Below are 21,782 nucleotides of genomic sequence, written 5' to 3'. Positions count from 1 at the left end.
CTAGAATTTATATTATATGTACTTCATATTATGCTAGTTAGAACAATACCTTGGAAAATTGATATTTGCATGTATAATAGAGAAAACATAGATCCAAGGTATTTAGGGTTGCATGTACACCTTAGGAGTGTTAGAATGCTCAAAACCCTTTAGTGGTATCAGAGCCAAGGCTTGTTTTCAATTATACTTGATGCAAATTGCTGAAACAACATGTCAACAAACTATGGATGGTTGAGTTGAGGCCACGGGCCAGCAAACCCTATATGCATGTAATGTAATTGTTATTGTGTTGTTGTGTGGAGTATTTCGGGGGAACTCATTAATCTTTGGATTACAGTTGTGGATTTCCATGTTTCAGGTACTTTGGATGATCGGGGGAAGGCAAAGGTTCATCATCCTATGGATTTTTATGATTTGAGAGATGTTTGATACTCTGATTCTATGATTATTTTTTGGAACGATGTTTTGTAGGACGTATGGTTTATGAAAATGGCTTCTGAAAAACGAAAATTTTGATCATGATTTTTGGGATGTTACATGCTAGTTATTGAGGGCAACCCAAAAACGACTTTACATTTATTCCATAAACTTATACTAATATGTGCATATTTAGTTATATATTTCATGCATATTCCTATTAATTTTTGCTACATTTATGCTCATTATAGAACAAATGGTACTTAATTTGTTTAAAATATGTTTTGTAGCAGCAAACACATGCTCTAGATTGAAAGGAAGCTATTGAAGAGTTGGAAGTGGGAAAATTGGATTGAGTGAAATGAAGTCAAAGAAGTCTTGAAACTGGAGTACCACGACGTGGTGATCACCAACCACACCATGGTGAATGAAAAGTTCCCGATCAATTAGTGACTTGGTGGATACACGATTTTAATGAAGACCACGTCGTGGTGACTGTTGACCACGACGTGGTGGAAAAAATTCAGGTATTATAAATAGATTGACTCCTCTCTCAACCCTAACTTATGCTGGACGTTATTATCGAATTTTGGAGGCCAGAAACATTCCGTGTAGGTTTTGGAACACAGAGATCGATTAAGACTTGATTTTGAAGAGATCTAAAGGCAACATTACTTTTAATCACTTAATTACTTTGTTTTGATCATGTTTAGAAAAGTAGATTTAATTTTTATATGTTTGTTTCTAGTATTTATCGGCTAAAAACCCTAACTTTCGTTTAGAATAGATGATCTTGCATATTATGTGATGATTAAGTGGATTTGGATTCTTACTAGTTGCTTATTTATTAGGCTTGCTTGTTAAAGAACCTTTTGATGTTAATGGTAAATTCTTTTATGTTTATTGATGAGTTTAATTGAGATTGTATGATCTATCTATCTTAATTGGCTTGAATCTTATGTTGTTGTGAATAACATTGTTATAAGACTAGTGTTTTGATAAAAAACCTAGGATTAAGTAGAAAAGTGGGTAAGTTAATGTATGACTTAATATATGAAGAAAAATAATATATTGAATTGATGTTTATAACCATTTATGTCAATCAATATTACAAGTCTTTCATAACTCGAATTTAATACTAGTTTGCTTGTTTAATTGTCCAACTGATCACTAAATGATTGAACTTGTTTAGCTAAAGGATTAATCTATTGATCATAATTCAAATCAATCTAGGAATCGGTAAGAAACAAAATAATAATCCATTGTACTTTCCACGAAATCAACCATAGGAGCAAGTGAATCGAATCTAAGCGAAAGTCTCTTTAAATTCTTGGTTAAAAATCGTATCTTTGTTTTCTTCTTTAGTTTTAAATTGTTTCTTTGCTAATTTGCTTCTTTGATAAGTAGTTTTAAGTTTGTAGACTTGCAAAACTAGGAAAAAACCCCTCTTTTATTAATTGTTCAAAATTAGTTAACATCTGGTAGTACTTTAACTGATATTACCATTCCCTGTGTTCGATACTCTGCTTACCTAAACTATCCTGCTATTTGATTAGGTTCACTGCCTATCGTGTATTAGTTAGTCTAGATTAGTAGGTTTATTACTTAGTACATAAAATACATATCAAGTTTTTTGTGTCGTTGCCAGGGAATGGCTTAATTTTAGTTAATTTTTATCTGCTATTTGTTTTCGATCCCTTGTGTGAGATTTATTTCATATAAAGTTTACATTTTTTTGTTAATTTTTCTTATTTTCAGCTTTTGGTTTAGTACGTTACCAAGACGTGGCAATATATCACCACGTTGTGGTTGCGTCCTGATAGTTTTCATTTTAATTATTTTTGTTCTTTTTACACGTTTGTTTTCTGTTTTGTTGCAGTTATTTTATGAACCGAGCATCTTCATCCTCTACAGTACCTGGTGTTGAGGATCCCGAGTCCATTCTTCTCAAAAGCAACAAGGAAAAAAGAAAAGAAAAAGATGATCCTAAATAAGAAGTCAAATCAAACGAAGTAGAGAGCGAGTATGTAACTGATTCGGAATCTGAAAACGAACTTAAACCCGAAGACGAAATGGCGGATATCGCACGGATGACTATGGAGGCATACAAGAAGCAAGTGCACAACGATCAAGGGCCAAGACTTGCTCCACCAGAAATCCCATTTGCAACCAACTTTGAGCTCAAGAGCCACATTCTAGGGATGCTCAAGGACATTCCATTTTCTGAAAAGGGTCATGAGGACACGTTTAGGAACCTTGATGAAGTCAAGGACATTGCATATTATTTCAATGTTCCCAATGTATCGTGAGAAGCAGTGTTACTCAGAATGCTCCTAGTAAACTTGTAGGGTTTCAAATTACTCCATGGATGATGGCAATGGGCCCCCTTGATGAAGTGTAGGTTAAAAGCCCAAGACTTGTCTTTTCCCTATAAATAGTCATGTATTATTCATAATTAGGGTTCAGAGTAAGGCAAAATGTTGTGAGGTTTCTTATGTAGAGTTAAATTCTTTAGTCTATTCTGAAAGTGTAATTTATTCCTCATGTTTTGAATAAATCGAGTGATCATTCGACATATCTTCTTTATTGTGTGTGTTCTTATTTTCCGCATCTTGTTCATCAAATCACAATTAGGGTTTTTAATCCCAACAAGTGGTATCAGAGCGGGTCTTTAAAGATCTATTGATTTTTGAAGTATCGGTTTTTGGTTTGATAATTTTCTGCACAAATTATTGAAGATTATTGGTGTTTTGGCGGATTGGAATCAAGGTTCTAGTTCAAAGTTCTGTTCATGAAGATTTATAAAGTTTCTACTGTTCGTTGTAGTAATATGATCCAATTCTCTTTCAATTCATTATTTTCCGTTGGATCTAATATGATTTGAGATCAAAGTCTTTTGATTCAATAGATCTATGTTTTACCCCATGTCACGTGTTCCTACTGTTCACTGTTTTTATTTGGATATGAAATTCAATTGTTCCAACCGATATTCAGCCCAGTTTGTTCCTGTTCATTTGTTTATCTTGAGTCCATTTGTTCAATCTGTTACTGGGTGTATCAATTTTTGTTGACCTAAAGCTTTGACGATTGTTTCCTATTTTCTGTTCTTTAGTCCTCGTCGCATCCTTTAATCACAGAATCGAATCCATGAATCAAAAATCGTTATTATCAAGAATCGAAATCAAGCATTTTTTAAGATCGATTAGCGAATTCAAGTATTTCTCTCTTGACTGGTCGACTGTTTGATTTTGAGGTTTGGTGTGTATCGTCTTCTGAATTTATGAAGGTCTTCTAATCGGAATGAATCTCTTGTTGTGATGTAACCGATCTTGTGATCGGATTTGGAACGATGCATTTGATGCTCGGAATGAATCGATGTGGAAGGAACTAGAACAGGATTCGGAATCGTGACTTATATTTGCAATCAGAATCAAGCCTTTGATTTGGAAATGTTTATCTGATTAAATGGCTTATTTGGAATACAATCTGAACAAGAAGGATTGTGATGAAGAACGAAAGAATGATGAGTTCCTGCGAACGAATTGAATCTCACTGGGATGAACAATGGTCAATAATGAAAAGTCAAAATTGACTGTGAATTGGGTTTGTTGAGTATGTTATGTTGCGTCATGGGCTTAGTATTGTATATCCGGATTGGGCCTGTCCATCCGTGATTATTATAGGGTTTAGCTATAAATAGTGCATGCATGTATGCCTTAGAGACTAACGTGATTATAGTTATTATTGCTTTGTAACCCTAAGCACCTCTATAGTCGAAGTTCTTAATCGAGCTCTTCTGAGGTGTTAAAGTTTAATCATTCGACATCAGTTAAACCATTCCTGTGTTCATCATTACGTCTTTAATTGTTTTTCTGCTTAGAATCTATCGATCCTACTAGAACATTGTTCTAACAATTGGTATCAGAGCAGGAGACTGTGTGATCAATACACATTCCTTCTGTATTAAGAATTCTTTAGGGTTTCCGCTTTTATCGAATATAAAGAAGCCGTCTTCTTCCTGTCGACGGTAACTCTTGTGTTTGATAAAAACCTAATCTCAAGTTTACAGGTCAGATTCTAGCGGTTCTAAGAAAAGGCTCACCATGTCTCACGAAGATTCTCAAACTAATCCCATCAACATCTCTAACAACATTGGATCTACTACAAGGGTACCCATTCTTTACACTCAAGACTATGAAGTATGGGCGCATCACTTTGAAGATTACGTGGTTGGATCTGAAGATAATGGTTATCTCATCTGGGAAGCAATAACACTTGGGCCGTTTGTTCACTCTGGAACGAACACGACAGTGAAGACTCAAAAGGAATATAATAAGCTCGTAGAGGACGTAGCTAAGATGCCACAGGATGAAAAGGACAAGTTGCTATGTAATGTGAAGGCCATGAGAATGATCACATTCGCTCTGCAATCTGACACTTTTCGGTTAGTTGGTTCATGCACGACGGCTAAAGAAATCTGGGATAGGTTGAAGGAACTTTACTCAACCTATGAAGATCTAGAACACTCTATTCAAACCTTGCTGCTCTCAGAATTTGGAGTTTTCGAACAGAAACCTGAAGAGAAACTGATACAAACCTTCGATCGCTTCAATCATCTCCTAATCAAGATGATCAAGCACGGTATAGAAAGAAAGTTGATCGAGCAAAAGGTAACCTTCATGAATGGTTTGAGACCAGAATGGATGGCAGTGGTTTCAACAGTGAAAGCTCACGAACAATTTAAATCTTACTCACTAGCGAAACTTGTGGGCATACTTAAATCCCATGAGAGTGTGGTAACCAAGGAGGCGAAGGTAGTTTCGGTGTGGGATCGTTGGCCCTTGTTTCAAAAGGAAAAAGTGTTGCAGAAGAAGAGGAGGAGTCAGACATGTCTGAGTGTGACCTTACAAGCGAAGAATATGCTATGATGGTCACCAATCCAAAAAGGTTTGCACGAAAGAAGTTCCCTGTCAATAAGAACCGAAACTGGCAGGGAAGTTACAGTTCTAAGAAGGTGAAAGATGAAGCGAATAATACTTCTCAAAAGGATGACGACAAGAAGGAGAGCAAGCTGGCAGGAGACTCTGGATTCAACTGCAATTACTATCATGGCAAGAACCACTTTTCCAAAGATTGCATGCTGAGGAAGATGGATGAGAAAAGAGACGGTGAAGATGATGAGGCGTATTACATGCGAAAGTTGGAAGAGATCAAGAAAAAGAAGGCAACTAACAGTTCAATGAATGCCTTGATTGTGTAGGAAAACGCGGATGAAGATGAGTTCGGTGGCATTGAAGTCTGGTCAACCGATTCTGAGGATGAAGAAGTGAGAAAGCCCACACATGGAAGAGCTTATGTGGCGAAGGATACAGGTTCGGCTGGAAAATGTTTGATGGTTACAGCAGGTAGACCAACTAGGGCTGTAAACGAACTGAACGTTCAACGAAATGTTCGTGAACCGTTCGGCGGGAAGTTCGTTTATGTTCGTTTATTTAATAAATGAACGAACATGAACACAAACTCTCGTTCGTTTAGTTAAACGAACGAACATGAACAATGGTCTCGTTCGTTCAATTATGTTCGTGAACGTTCGTTTATGTTCGTTTACGTTTGTTTATGTTCGTTCATATAAGTTCCTTTTATCTTCATATATGTTTAAGTATGTTTATTACATTACTAAACTATCTGTTCATTTATTTTCATGTATTTTTGTTTATCTTTGTTCGTTTATGTTTGTTTGTTTATGTTCGTTTAACATGTTAACGAACATAAACGAACGAACATGAACAATGTAATTTGTTAAACGAACGGACATGAACAAGAAAACTCGTTCGTTTAACCGTTCGTGTCCGTTCATTTGTTCGGTTAACTTAAACGAACGCATATGAACAAGCCCTGTTCGTGTTCGTTCGGTTCGTTTACAGCCCTAAGACCAACCGAAAGTGCGAGTAAGGAGCCGAACCTAACTGAGGACAAGTGCTTTGCAGCCAAGCTTGTGAGTGAGAAGATCAACGACTGTGATCGGTTGATCAAAAAGGTACAATCCATCCTTGAATCACTTAAAGTTCCAGTAACAAATTATGAAGAAGAATTAAATGAATTAAAATTTAAATTTTCTAACTTAAGTGGTAGTCTTATGCAAACTCGCTTAGCGAACTCTAACCTAACTGACCAACTCAACAGGGTGACTTCAAAGAGTGAGGAGAGAAGGATGTGGATTGAGCTGAAGGAGACGGAGTTAAATAGGGCTAGGGATGAAATTATTTATTTGCAACGAGACAATTTAAAGTTTTTGAAACAAAGGAATGTTTTTTGTTTAATTGCTAAACGCTTATATACAAATATTGCTCAGTTGCACTTAAGTTGTGAAATAGGGAAAAAGATTCATAAGATGATCTTACCCTTCCTTGAATTTAAGGAGGATGAGGTCATCGCTGAATGTGAATCCATAATGTCCTCAGAAGAGACATCCATCGCTTATAAAATCGGACTGGACAAGATAGAGACCTTCATTGACTCCAAGGAACATAAGTGTATGCTCAAAAATCTTTTAGATGAAAATGATAGGTTAAAAATTAAGTCCGAGACCATTCAATCGTTTCACTCGTCTAACGCCAAATTAATTTCAGAACATAAAATGCATATAGAAAATACGTCTTAATTTGATGAGCAAAGTGAGATGAGCGAAATCTCGGTAGAAGATGTGGTTGATTGTTCTGAGTTTATGAAAAGCGAAACCGAGAATGAGAAACCCCTCATATCTGAAAACTCGGTTGAATACGCTTGCCTGTCAAAGGACAAGCCACAGAAACTCAAAGAGAAAGCAATGGTTTATCAAAAGGTTCAAACTGTGCCAAATCAAGTATATGCTGTTACAGGGGTCACTGCAAAACAAACAGCAGAATTGAAAATCTTGGTCGACAAAGACAATGCTGAAGGGTGCGACGATTATTTCTGGTCTGCCCCTATTGATAACGCATACGAAACCATCGGCTTATCGGAGCAAACCTCATAGAGGGTTAAAGGTAGATACGTTGCAAAACCCATCAACAAACCCTCAAGTTTTGACAAACCAAGCACAAGTGGAACAAAAGAGATACCTGAAGAACCAAAGAAAACACCGAATGTTCCTTCCAAAACTGTCGAAACTCAAAAGGAGAAGCCAAGATCAAGCTTCAATATTCACAAATCTCAGGAGTTAGCTGAACAGAAACGCCAAAGAAATCAAAGATACATGAAAAATCTGAATGAGCGAAAACGTTATTGGCAATCTCAAAACCCCAACTACGTTCCTTCCAAGAAAGAGTCCATTGCCAAGGAAAAGGAAAAGCTACAAGGAAAAGAAAATTTTAGTCCAAGCTCTGACTATTCCAAAGCTTAGAACCGAACGTCTAGTTTCGGTTCCAACACCAGCGCTCACCAAACGTCAAGTTTCGGTCTCAACGCCAAGGCTAACAACCGAAATTCGAGTTTCGGTCCTTCCTACTCCCAAAGAAAATCGAATTCAGTGAAGGACATCAAAGGAAAGGGAAAGCTTGATTCAGATTCTGATATCAATAATAAGAAAAAGTCAGCTAACCCTAGGATTAAAAAGAATATTCCAAAACCATCTAACAACACACCATCTAATACACCAAAATTTAAACAAGATAAAAACAAAATCAAGGTGTATACCATCAAAAGAAAAGACCAAACAACTCTAATTAAAAGAACTTATTTGGTTGATATTTCTACTGCTATTCCATTTTCTGTAAAAGACTCACCAGGGCCCAAGAAACTTTGAGTTCCTAAATCTGCTTGAATTTGCAGGTTATAAGTGACGAGCAGTTCGATGACGAATGGTACATAGACAGTGGCTGCTCGCGTCACATGACAGGAAGGAGGGAAGAGCTGAGGGAGTTTCGGTCCCTTAAGGATGGTGGATGTGTGAAGTATGGAAATAACTCTTATGGCACAATCAAAGGATATGGAATGATAACCAACAGAGACTTCTCGATTCGAAAAGTAGCTTATGTGGAAGGATTGCAGCATAACCTCATCAGTGTATCACAATTGGTTGTGGGAACTGGTTTGAAGGTCTCATTCGATGATGAGGGATCAGAAATAATTGAGAAGCAATCCAAAAGAGTTCTGTTGAAATCTGAACGCAAAGGAGAGATGTATCCTTTAAATATCAACCCAATTCGTGGAAACCCAGCAATATGCCTGCTGTCAAAGGCGAACACTGATGAAAGCTGGTTGTGGCATCGACGCCTATCACACCTGAACTTCAAAGACATTAATAAGTTGGTGCTTGGTGATCATGTTCGAGGCCTTCCTCTTCTCAAGTTTGATAAGGAACACCTATGTGCAGCGTGTGAGATGGGAAAACAAAGCAGAAAGAGCCATCCTACACGTATCAATACAAAGATTGTTGAAGCTCTTGAACTTCTGCACATTGACTTATGTGGACCTTCGACTATCGAAAGCTTCGGTGGTAGTAAGTTCATTCTTGTCATAGTAGATGATTTTTCACGCTTCACCTGGGTTTTCTTTCTTAAACAGAAATAAGACGCAACTCCCAAATTGAAGACGTTCATCAAGCAAGTGGAAGTGCAGCTACGAAAGCTGGTGAGGAATATCATAAGCGACAATGGGCTTGAATTCAAGAATAAGGATTTTGAGGATTTTCTAGCTGAAAAGGGGATATCTCACAACTTCTCGCCCCCCTATACACCACAACAGAATGGGATTGTTGAAAGACGAAACCGTTCTTTATGTGAGGCAGCCCGTACCATGCTAAGCTTCGCTTCTCTTCCGCTATACTTCTGGGCTGATGCAGTTGCAACCGCGTGCTATACTCAGAACCGATCCTTGCTCAACAAACGATTCTCAATCACTCCATATGAGATTCTGAACAATCGAAAGCCCAACGTTAAATTTTTCCACGTGTTCGGTTCAAGATGCTTCATTTTCAATTCCAAAGAGAACCGAAACAAGTTTGATGTCAAAGCTGATGAGGGAATTTTTCTTGGTTATTCACTCACTTCAAAGGCATACAGAGTTTTGAACAAACGCTCTAAACGAATTGAAGAGACATACTATGTAACCTTTGATGACAACTACATGAAGAAAGTCCAAAGAAGCGAAAGTGCCTTGGGGGAAATATTTCCTGAGTCAGGACAAGTCTCGGTTCCAATTTCCAACCTGTTTGAAGATTACATAAGGCTATTTGATGAACCAGAAAAGGCTGTACACTCAGAGGCGAAAGTAGCAGACAACAAAATCAACAATCTGAAAAGGATCATTGATGAAGCTGCAAAAGAAATGGAAAATGAACCTCCCAAACCGACTGGTGGTCAATCCTCAACTGACCCTCAAAACAACAGCTCAACATCAAAGGGGGAGGGTTCATCTGCACCAAAGACAACCGATCTGTCTTTCGAGGAGGAGAATCCAACTCCATCCCCAACCCATAAAAGTCCAGACGAGGGGGAGCATCCAACTCAAATCCCACCCAATGACAGTCCAATCGAGGGGGAGAATCCAACTCCAACAGAGGAGGAGAACTCTAAACCTGACAAGGGATACACTTTGCCATTTGAGGGGGAGAATGAGAAACCAAATGACGAAGGTGATCAATCAGAACTTGAAGAAGAGGTAAATGCAGAGTTGGATCCAGCTTATGACCCTAATTACCCTCCTCTAACGAAATGGACTAAGGATCATCCCAAAGCACAAATAATTGGTGAATCATCTGAGCGAGTTCTGACACGTTCTCAATTAAAAGCGAAACAAACTGCATTATTCTCTAATGTTGAATTTTGTATGTTTAATTTGTTTGTATCTAAAGTCGAACCGAAGACGGTCAATGCTGCACTTGATCACGCTGATTGGGTACAAGCTATGCAAGATGAACTCCATGAGTTTGAACGTAATCGAGTTTGGAGGTTGATTCCCACTCCAAAGGATGCTTCGGTGGTCGGCTTAAAATGGGTCTTCAAGAATAAGTTGGACAAAGAGGGGAACGTTATACGAAATAAGGCTCGTTTGGTGGTGAAGGGATATTGCCAAGAAGAAGGGATAGACTATGAGGAGACCTTCGCTCCTGTAGCAAGGTTGGAATCAGTTAGAATCTTTCTGGCATATGCTGCCCATAAAAACGTCGAAGTTTTCCAAATGGATGTGAAATGTGCTTTATTGAATGGAGAACTAGAAGAAATGGTGTATGTTGAGCAACCACCTGGGTTCGTGAACGAGAAATACCCTGATCATTGCTATGTGTTAGATAAAGCTGTATATGGTCTGAAGCAAGCACCGAGGGCCTGGTATGAAACTTTAACTCGCTTTCTTAAAATGTCAAAATTCAAGCAAGGTTCGGTTGACCCAACCTTCTTCCGAAAGAAAGAAGGTGAACAACTAATGATAGTTCAGATTTATGTCGATGAAATCATCTTCGGCTCTACGAATCCTAGCTTAACGGCTGAATTCAGGAAGTTGATGGAGACTAAATTTGAAATGAGCGCAATGGGTCCGATTAATTTTTTCCTTGGTTTGAATATAATACAGGGACCAGAAGGTATTTTTATCAACCAGGAGGCCTACACGAAGAACTTGCTGGCAAAGTTCGGTATGACTGGAGATTCGAAAGTGAAGGTTCCTATGGCGTTTGGCACAAAGTTAACACCGTCTTTGGAAAAACCGGCTGTTGACGTAACACTCTATCGTCAGATGATAGGGTCTCTTATGTATCTAACGGCTAGTAGACCAGACATTATGTTTTCTGTTTGTTATTGTGCCAGGTTTCAAGCAAATCCAAGAGAGCCTCACATGGTGGCAGTGAAAAATATTTTCCGCTATCTGAAGCGAACCTCTTCTCTCGGTCTTTGGTACCCTGCTAGATCTGGATTTTTTGTTCAAGCATTTTCTGACACCGATCTTGGAGGATGTGGTCTGGACCGAAAGAGACAACTGGTGGATGCCAATTCCTTGATGGTAAACTTGTTAGCTGGCAGTCCAAGAAGCAAACATGTGTGTCTCTTTCAACAGCCGAAGCTGAGTATATAGCTGCAACATCCTGTACCTCTCAAGTGATATGGATACAAAGCCAACTAAGGGACTATGGACTAAGCATGAAGAAAATACCTCTCTATTGTGACTCAGAAAGTGCGATAAGAATATGTCATAATCCAGTGCAACACTCAAAGACTAAGCATATTGCACTTAGATACCATTTCATCAAGGACCATGTAGAAGATGGGAACATGGAAGTACATTTCGTTCGGTCCTCTGATCAACTGGCTGACATATTCACTAAAGCCTTACCAGAAGCAAGCTTCAATAAAATTTTACAAGGTTTGGGAATGATGTAAGCAGAGTCGGTACCGAACCCTCAAATCTCCCTCTAAAAATTAGACAAGCGAAATAGAGCAAACGCTCGATCTATTTCGGTTCCGGATTTTTCGGGAACCGAAATGAACCGAACGTTCGGTCTATTTCGTCTCCATAATTTTCGGGAACCGAAATGAACCGAACGCTTGGTCTATTTTGGCTCCGGAATCTTAAGGAACCGAAATAAACCGAACGCTCGACTTATTTCGCTTCATTCTTTTAAGGTTTGGTTTCGGCTGTAAATTTTGTTTATTTTTTAAGTCTATTTCTTACCCTTTCTTTTATTATTATTTTTTAGAGTGTTTTGTGCTAATTTTTTTTCTTTTATTTTCTGTTGTTATTATTTTACAGAAAACTTCAAAAATCCAAAAATATTTTTTCTTTTATTTTTCTGTTTTTATTATTTTTCAGAAAATTTCAAACTCCAAAAATATTTTTCTCAAAGTTTTTGTTTTGTTTTGTTTGTTTTGTTTGTGTGGTTTGTTTGTTTGCTTGTTCTTTTTAATTAGGTCCTAAGTATTTCAGTGCAACATAAGTTGGAGCTAAGGCAGGTATGATTCTTTTCATATGAACTAGTTAAGTGTCCCTAGAAGCATGCTGGTGCATGTCGACCGAAGCCTCTAAGACTAAAGCCAGGCCTTAATGATTCGATCTAAACCTATCGTTTCTTCCCAATCAGGCTGTTAAAATCCACTCAAGTCCAGAGCTACCTTACTCTTCTCAAATGAGTTAAGAGTTTTCTGCTTTGTCATGTTTATATAGCAGAGGTACTTTCGGTTTCTTAACCACCCTCCTTATATTCTCCATCAACTTTCAGTTCACCACTGTAACCCTTGAGACTCTCAGCTTTTACCACTGAGGTTTATGGTTGCATAAAATCTGTGGTTATGATCGTAGATACGTACACCACGTGCTGAGTGAAACCCGCAATCCAACACCAACAATGAATTGACGGTGAATCTTTATATTCAAGATCTTACTTGTTACCTACTAAAATCTCATTTTATTTTTGAGTGGTCTTTTATGAAATTGTCTAACACCAAGGCATTTCTTCCCAAAAAGATCCAACTTGTTTTTGTTTTTGAGATTTATTTAACATCTTTAGTCACAACAAATTATATCCCACCTACTTGTTCAACATACCACATCGGTCTCACAAGTACTTCATCCAACATTCGGTCTTATGTTAAGAATCGACGTTCGGTTGAAGATAAGCCACCCTTAGCCTATTATTTAAAAGAAGCCTTTCGGTGTTTCTTTACAAGCACTCGATCGTATTTTTTCGGGAAACCATGCAAGAACTTCAAGTCTCTCTTGACTTTGAAGGAAGAGATTCTTGCCCGGAATCATCTGCTTTATGTCTTCTAACCGACATCACTCACATCCTATACACATTTCACTTTATTTCTTAATCGTTGGCACACTCTTGCACGAAAATACTTTGTGATTTTCCGAAATTCTGGTTGTTGTTTCTTATGGCCTGTTTGAAGTTTTTTTTAGGCGCGAAAGTGGTTATTGTCATATCTGAAGCGAAGATGAATTTGAAAAGACGCTATGTGGATAAGATTTTGGGCACGTGAATTTGAACGGTTCCTAAACCCACGCATGCTGACGTCTATCTGGGGAAACCAAGCTGTCACATCGCGCTTTTTCAGGCGACGTTTTAGTGATCGTGTCATCATCACAAAGATTCTTTCTCTCTCCTGGCAACGGTATATAAAGGGTTTCTCACACATATTGTACCTTCTTAACTTCTTCAAATTCTCTCAATACACCAGGCGATCTGCAACTGTTCATCTTCTTCCTTATCTCAACAATGGCGGATTCCTCATATGTTCAAGATCAAACTGCATCGTCCTCATTGCTCGTGATCAAACTCAATCAGAACATGATCATTCATCTGAACCCGTTTTTGTATGATTCGTACATGCTCTAAGTTGTTGAATGCCTCAAATACTCTCCTCTGGTTATCGCACTCACACAGGTGGAATTTGTCCCGATGTCTCTATTATCGCAAGTCTACTCTACCGCAACCTATGACAAGAACAAGGAGAGGATCTACTTTCAAATTTCCTCTCACAAGGCATCAATTTCAAAAGGGCGATTCTGTTCCCTGCTAAAGCTTGCTGTCGATGCCTCCGTTATCTCTCCGGATTTTGTAACCACAACCCAACTATTTACAATGCTCTACGAGATGGGCTACACTGATGTTCTTACCACCGTGACGAAGGTTAAGAAATCATGTTTGCCGCCGCAATGGAATGGCTTGCTTACTCTTCTCAACAAGAGTTTGGCAGAGAGGGTTGCTGGGTCAGATGGTACCAGTAAGGGTTTTCTGACCATTCTCTATGGTCTCTACAATGGGATTAATCTCGACTATGGGTCGATTATTTGGTCACAAGTGGTGCAAAGTCTCAACACTTCAACGAGACACTCTAAAATTTCTTGTGGTCGCTTCTGGACCATCATCACGCGCAGGGCTATTGATTCTTTGCAGATTCCAGTAATGAAAGATGCCCTGGTCTCGTCTGTGGCTACATTTCACACGAAGAAAATCATCTTCTCTGATGCCAAAAAGTTCTCTCACAATGGTTCCATACCTGAGACGATGTACAGGTGTGTATCAGCCGAAAGTAAGGTGATGGCTGATTACCGAAAGCTTCCTCCCAAAGGACCGAGAGTACTGACTCCTGAGCAGCAAGCTGCTTTAGAAGCCGTGGAGAAGCCAGCCAACCGAGGCAAAAGGGCGAATACCAAGAAAGTGACAACTGAAGGTCCTTTGTCTAAAGATGCCAAGTCTAAAAAGCGAACGACTGATAAAGGTGATTCTTCGGCTCCAAAGAAGATTAAGAAGATGGCGAAGAAATCAAAGAGTCCTTCTCCTCCCGGCTCAGACAATGATGAGGAGGATGAGGAAGAGGAAATTCAGCATCATGAATCACCGAGAGGTAACACACCTCGTCGTTCTCCAACTCCAACCGAACCTCTTAATGACCACATTCCAACACCTCCTCCATCTCCACCAAAAACCACTGTTCCAATTTCGGTTGCTCCTATTCCACCACCTCCCACATCTCAAACAACAACTTTTGTACCACCACCACCACCAGTTAGTACCATACCAATCTCTACCACTCCTTTACCACCTCCTATTATTTCCCAAGCAACTACCACCACCACAATCGAACCGACAGTTAACGTCAACGTATCTGATACGGGGGCGAATACTGAAACCGAACCTCCTATTACATCCAAACCTCTTTCACCCTCACCTTCAACCGATTTTGGTGCCACTCTCGGTGGTGATAATGTTGAGTTTGACTCGACTTATTACAGTCCCTATCGGCTTCCAACAGACGATGATGAAGAGGCTCCTATCTCACGGCAACAACTGCAGAATATTGATGAGAAGCTTGATCAACTGCTTGCCGCTTCCAAGTCATACAACGATGTTGTAATCAAGGCCTTTCTTGACACCGCTCTTGAGCAGTATACGGGAGCTATTGAGGCATCCACACAGGCAGTTGACGCATCCACACAGGCAGTTGACGCATCCACTTCTTCTTGCAAGAAGGCCATTACTGAAGTTGCAGAACTTGTTCACAGTTCTCAGATTTTTCTCGAATCACTCAAAGGACATGCTGATTCAAATGCAGCCAACGTGAACGCTTCAGTTGATTCCTTATCCAAGTCACTTCAAGAGGAGCAAACTAAATTTGAGACTGTTCGTTCTTCCATTCAAGCTGAGAACACTTCTCTACTGAGCTCAGTGACTTCTCATCTTACAACACTCCAAGTTGATTTAGCAAATGAGAGTGCATTGAAGGAAGATCTTGCACGCCAAGCCTCTACTATAGAAGTTCAGAAAGTTCAACTGGCTCAAGCTGAAAAGGAAATTTCTCTGTTGAAGACTGAGCGAGCTGTATTCCGGAGTTGTGCTGAGGATGTCAAGAATATGCTTACCAATCTTCTTAGTGCTCATGATCCAATACTTACTCTCACCATCAGGAATCATTTGACTTCCAAGCTTCTTCCTGCCCTTGCTCTCTTACATTAAATGAAGGGTGTTTCGGATAGATTCGTTCCTCCAAAACAAGGGGGAGAAGGTGATCATGCTACTCAACCGAAGGTCACAGTCAAAACCGAACCGAAGGGTAACGAAGCTTTAGGTTTTGGTAATCAAGATAAGAAAAAGGGATTGGATGATGATAGTGATGAAGAAGAAGAAACAATTGCTGAGGCCCTGAAGCGAAAGAAAAGGGATAAAGAATTGGATGAAACCCTTCGGGTTGTGAAGGAAGCTGAAGAAAGGGAACGAAAGAACAAGGAAGAACAAGATGCCTTAAACTGCAAAAGGCCTTGTTTCCTCTTTGGACAAGAGAAACGCTCATCAAAGAGGCAATAGAGTTTCCAAGCGTATACTGGTTGGAACCTGTCACTTCTTTTGATTGTGAAAATTCAAGGGACTCGCAGTTCGACATGCCTATAACACGAAAGGCATTTACATTTCATTGCTTTGATTCGACTGTTCAAGTTCCCTTCCCTCATCCTAAAGTTGATCGCGAACTTATCGATTTTTATCTGAAATGCGGTCAGTCTCAGTACCTAACATGGAGTGCACATAAGATTATTACCGTCAAGGTGCTAAAACCTTCATCTGCAGGGAAGTTTATCAATGTTAGTTTCAAAATAACCCGAGGTTCAGCAAACTCGGTTTTGGTTATATCCCTGGCAGATCTTCCAAATTTGAATCCTCATGATTGGATCTTGTTGTTTAACATACTGCTCACCAATCCGAAAGAATATGAGCCGATCCTGGATCATCTAAAGAGGATGTTAGTCTCCTATATCCATGAAGTAGCTGCAATGGATCAGGAGATAGCTAAAGTTATGAATAAGAAACCCACTGCAAAGCCAACAGCAAAACCTGGAGATGTGAATAAAATGAAGATGGGCCAAATTGATTCTACACATCTCACAGTGATGTTCACAAGAGGCGAAGCCAATAGGTTTCTTTTCGCTCTTGTTGACAAACATCTGTTCTCAACGGACTGCATAGAGCACATAATTAATATCATCCATCGGTGCAAGCAGAACTCTGAGGCAGACAAGAAGAACTTCACGGACATGCTTCGGTGGTATATCACGTTTCGTCATACTCTTTTGGGCATCATACCGAAGGTGTTCCAAACTATCAAGAAGTCTTCTATAGCTCAACCGAACTAAGCTTTCAGCTCTATTGACGCAAAGGGGGAGATTGTTGAGTATGTTATGTTGCGTCATGGGCTTAGTATTGTATATCCGGATTGGGCCTGTCCATCCGTGATTATTATAGGGTTTAGCTATAAATAGTGCATGCATGTATGCCTTAGAGACTAACGTGATTATAGTTATTATTGCTTTGTAACCCTAAACACCTCTACAGTCGAAGTTCTTAATCGAGCTCTTCTGAGGTGTTAAAGTTAATCATTCGACATCAGTTAAACCATTCCTGTGTTCATCATTACGTCTTTAATTGTTTTTCTGCTTAGAATCTATCGATCCTACTAGAACATTGTTCTAACAGGGTTGAACTATGAACGAAAGACTTACCTACGATAAATTTAAGGATCAGAGCTTGTTTATCCGGGCTCGCTTTCCATTTTCCACGAACTTTCTTTGACCGTGATTCGCAAGGGGACTGTGACGAACCTGTGAATTGGGTTGAACTTTCTTTGAATCTCACTGTGTTTTCCACGAAAAACGAACCTGTGAAGAACGTTCGCTTTGGGGTATAATCGACGTACTCGGAACGAACCTGGAACGAACTTGGGTTCGTGTGATTGTGCTTGGAACGAAAGAAGGGAGGACAGAAAACGAATGTGCTCGGATTCGCACCTGTGATTGGATTCGTTTTTGTGGAGATTCTCTTTGGGTGTAGAATCAACGAACTTGGAACGAACGGTGGCACTAAACTCGGATTCGGAGTCCCATAGGCACGAATGACTGAAAACGAACCTTGTGCTCGGAGCAAAAGTGCAAATCAGCGTCCTTTGGATTCGTGTTCATATCTTCAAGTTACGAAGTGGAGCTGTATCAGACGCTAAATGTGGGGAAGATAACTCAAAGTTTCATTTTTGGTCCCTACAACTTCAGCGTTTTGACAATTTCGGTCCTTGTTACTTTCGCATCTTGACAGTTTTGATCCAAATTCCGAATTCGTCACAAATCAAAGAGAAAATGATGCAGAATTACCATTCCAGCCCGTGTCTTTCAGCAAATGACAGTTTCTGCCCAATATTAAGAAAAGTTTGCAAATTTGAGCGCTGGTGAACAGTTTTGGATTTTTTTTATCGCACATATTTTTTCGTGAACAGAAAATTAAGGATTTCATCAAGTCTTGGCGATTCGGAAAGTCGTTTTTCGCAATAACGTCAAATTTTCTCGACTTTTTCGGATTTTATACTTTATCGTTTATATCGTTTTGTCACGGGGGAGCATAGTAATTTTTTATCCATTCAATATCATTCTCATGACCACTTGAAGGCTTTATAATCACGTTTTTTATTTTAAATCGGGGGAGAATTTGGTATGGCCACTCGAAATTGGATTTGTGACTTTTCAAATTTGAAGATTTTTGATGAAGCTTGTGGTAGAATTATAAAGGTAGCTTTTACAGTAGCAGTTCTTCATCGAGCTCTTCTAAAGCTTTTACAGAGAAGTATCCTTTACAATAGCAGTTCTTCATCGAGCTCTTCTAAGGACTTGTTATATCTCCAACTTCTAGTATTTTCTCGATCAAGTGGCGTTACGAATCTTAAAATTTGGCTTGTTAGATGATAATTTTTGGTGGCTTATATCATTTTCTTATTTGAAGATCATTGTGACTTGGAGGGGGAGCTCTTCAAAGACAAGAAGTGATTTGGTTTATTTGTTCTGAAATGGGTTTTTATGGCGGGTTTGGCTTTATTGAAGATCTTTGGGATTACATCAGAAAATGAAGTTTAAAAACATTACTTCAGTGCTTAGTTCATATATCCTAGAACCCGTTTTTGAAGATTATTGAAGAATCAAGATTCTTGGATTGCTTCAAATATTCCTCGTTGCAAGATCATTTCTTATTCGCTAGATGCTTGTTTTGGAAGTTAAAGCATTGTCATCCATTCCATATTTTGAGAGGGAGATTGTAGGGTTTCAAAGTACTCCATGGATGATGGCAATGGGCCCCCTTGATGAAGTGTAGGTTAAAAGCCCAAGACTTGTCTTTTCCCTATAAATAGTCATGTATTATTCATAATTAGGGTTAAGAGTAAGGCAAAATGTAGCCGCCACGTTGTGAAGTTTCTTATGTGGAGTTAGATTCTTTAGTCTATTCTGAAAGTGTAATTTATTCCTCATGTTTTAAATAAATCGAGTGATCATTCGACATATCTTCTTTATTGTGTGTGTTCTTATTTTCCACATCTTTTTCATCAAATCACAATTAGGGTTTTTAATCCCAACAAAACTTAACGGGAGATGCAAAAATATGGCTAAAGTCCCCTGCACATGGAGCAATTACAACTTGGACGAATCTACGCGAAGCTTTCATTGAGCAGTTTAACCCACCATTAAAAAAATCCAAGCTCAAAAAGAAGATAACAAACTTCCAAAAAAATGATGGTGAGTCTTTGTTTGAAGCTTGGGAGAGGTATAAAGGCATGCTTAGGAATTTCCCCAACACGATCTGAATGTGCAACAAGAAGTATCTATCTTCTACGATGGGGTGAATGTCACGACAAGACAACTTCATTACTCTCAAGGACCAATGACAAAGAAAGAACCGGATACTATTAAGGAGTTGATTAAAGAATTCGCATGAATACCATAACCCATGAGAAAATGTTACAAAAGAGGAAATTTGGATGGAGGCAATGAAAACATGGTGGCGGTTATGGCTAAGGTAGAGTTGATGGACTGAAGGGTGACGAAGATGGATCAATCCATCCATGCCATTCGGGTAGGATGTGATAGTTGTGGTGGACCGCATTTAACTAAAATATGTAACCTTGACGAGAACGGGAATCGAAAGGTTCAAGCTTGCTATTCGATTGGAGATAGGTACGATGAAAATTGGAAGAAACCCAAGAAGGAGTAGCTACCCTATGATGAGTATCAAAAGGTCAAGGAGGAAAAGTATAGGCAACAAGGTCATGGGTTTTACCAAAAGGAGAAACTGACTCCAGAAAAGAAGAATGAATTTGAAGCCATGCTTGCCCGATTCGCAACCGCATAAGAGAAGAGACATAACGATACTGGTGTTGCCCTTCGAAATCATCAAGCTTCCATCTGAAATATTGAGCAACAAATTGGTCAACTCTCGAGGCAATTCAACGAATAATTACTGGGATCTCATCCGGGCAACACGGAACAAAATCCGAAGGCGCATGTCAAATCCATCACAAAAAGGAGTGGTAAAATTATTACTCCTTTAACTCCTATTTATAACAATAACTTAGATGGTGTGCAGGAACCGGAAATAAAACTCAAGAGAGGGCCTATGAACATCAATCACGACGTGGTGAAGATCCAACCATGGCGTGGCCAGCTGATGAAGACAATAAAACTCCTCCGGTCAAGACATATCAACCACCGCTACCATTTCCGAGTCAAGCAAAGCAAGACAAGCAAGCCGAAGATTACAAGAAGTTCCTGGAGCATATAAAGGCCCTTCAGATCAACATTCCATTCATTGAAGAAGAGGCCCAAATGCCAAAATATGCGAAAATTTTGAAGGATCTTCTCACGAATAGAAAGAAGATGGAAGAGGCAGCAAATTTGATCTTGAATGAGAATTACTCAGTTGCTATGTTGAACAAGTTACCTAAGAAGATGGGTGATCCGGGAAGCTTGACGCTCCCATGCCAATTCGGGAATTTGGCCACAAGCTATACTCTTGCTAATTTGGGAGCTAGTGTCAATCTCATTCGTTACTCGATTTTTAAGAAAATAAATCTTCCGGAGCCAAGGTCAATTCGCATGACAGTTCACTTGGCCAACAAGACGACGACTTTTCCAAGAGGTATATGTGAGGACTTATTGGTTAAAGTTGAAAAGTTTGTTTTTCCAGCAGATTTTGTTGTTTTAGATATGGAAGAAGATAACTAAGTGCCAATCATTCTTGGAAGAACTTTCCTAAATACTATACGGGCCATGATGGACATACGAGAGTCCAAACTCACCCTTTGAGTTGGAGATGATGCTGTCACTTTTGGAGTGAATCGAGCAATGAAACATTCAAAGATAATAGATGCCACAACTTTCTCAGTGGATATCTTCGATAAGGTGTTAGAGAAAGAATTAAATGGGTGGAAGGACAACAATTTAGAGGGGTACATGGTTCTGAAAGAAAACGAATTTGATGTTGAACATGACTTAAAAGAGTTGGAGAGACTGCTGGATAAGATTGAATTCGAAGAACTTAAAAAGCAATCAGAAGACCCACCACGGCGTGACAATTCCTCTGCCACGAAGTGGTTATATGAAAACTCGCGTCGTGATCAGTCGACCCATTTGAAAATACCACAACGTGGTAGGTGGAAGACCACGTCATGGTGCCTGATCAGAACCCGAAAGTCAAATTAAAGACCTTGCCCGAACATCTGGAATACGCCTTTTTGGAGGAAAATGAGCAGAAGCTTGTTATTATAGCAGCTGATCTTGAGCCCAAAGAGAAAAAAAAAAGTTTAGTTGAAGTATTAAAAAACGCAAAAACACCATCCCTTGGAACATTACCGACATAAAAGGAATTATCCCTTCATATTTCTCATACAAAATCAACCAGGAAGAAGCAGCCAAACCGGTAGCAAAACCACAGAGACGATTAAATCCAAACATGCAAGAAGTGGTTAAGAAAGAAGTTGTGAAATTGTTGGATGTCGGAATCATATATTCCACTTTCGATAGTCCATGGGTTAGCCCAATACATGTGGTACCAAAAGAGGGTGGCATGACAGTGGTAGTGAATGACAAGGAAG

At 39.2% G+C, this 21,782-nt stretch overlaps 1 protein-coding gene and 1 non-coding gene across 2 annotated transcripts; one reads left to right on the top strand and one right to left on the bottom strand.

The window, feature by feature from the left end:
* Positions 1-19,388: 19,388 nt before the first annotated feature.
* Positions 19,389-19,494, bottom strand: LOC145162045 (small nucleolar RNA R71). Its single transcript, XR_013738900.1, has one exon. It is a non-coding gene; the product is annotated as a small nucleolar RNA R71 (small nucleolar RNA).
* Positions 19,495-20,340: 846 nt separating this feature from the next.
* Positions 20,341-20,913, top strand: LOC145157984 (uncharacterized). Its single transcript, XM_079076948.1, has one exon. It carries the CDS (start codon positions 20,341-20,343, stop codon positions 20,911-20,913), a length of 573 nt encoding a protein of 190 aa, XP_078933074.1.
* Positions 20,914-21,782: the final 869 nt, after the last annotated feature.

This window comes from Lactuca virosa, chromosome 2, assembly GCF_052849685.1.
Source record: "Lactuca virosa cultivar CGN04683 chromosome 2, Lactuca_virosa_CGN04683_v6, whole genome shotgun sequence".
NCBI lineage: Eukaryota > Viridiplantae > Streptophyta > Magnoliopsida > Asterales > Asteraceae > Lactuca > Lactuca virosa.
This window is presented reverse-complemented; position numbering and strand designations above follow the sequence as displayed.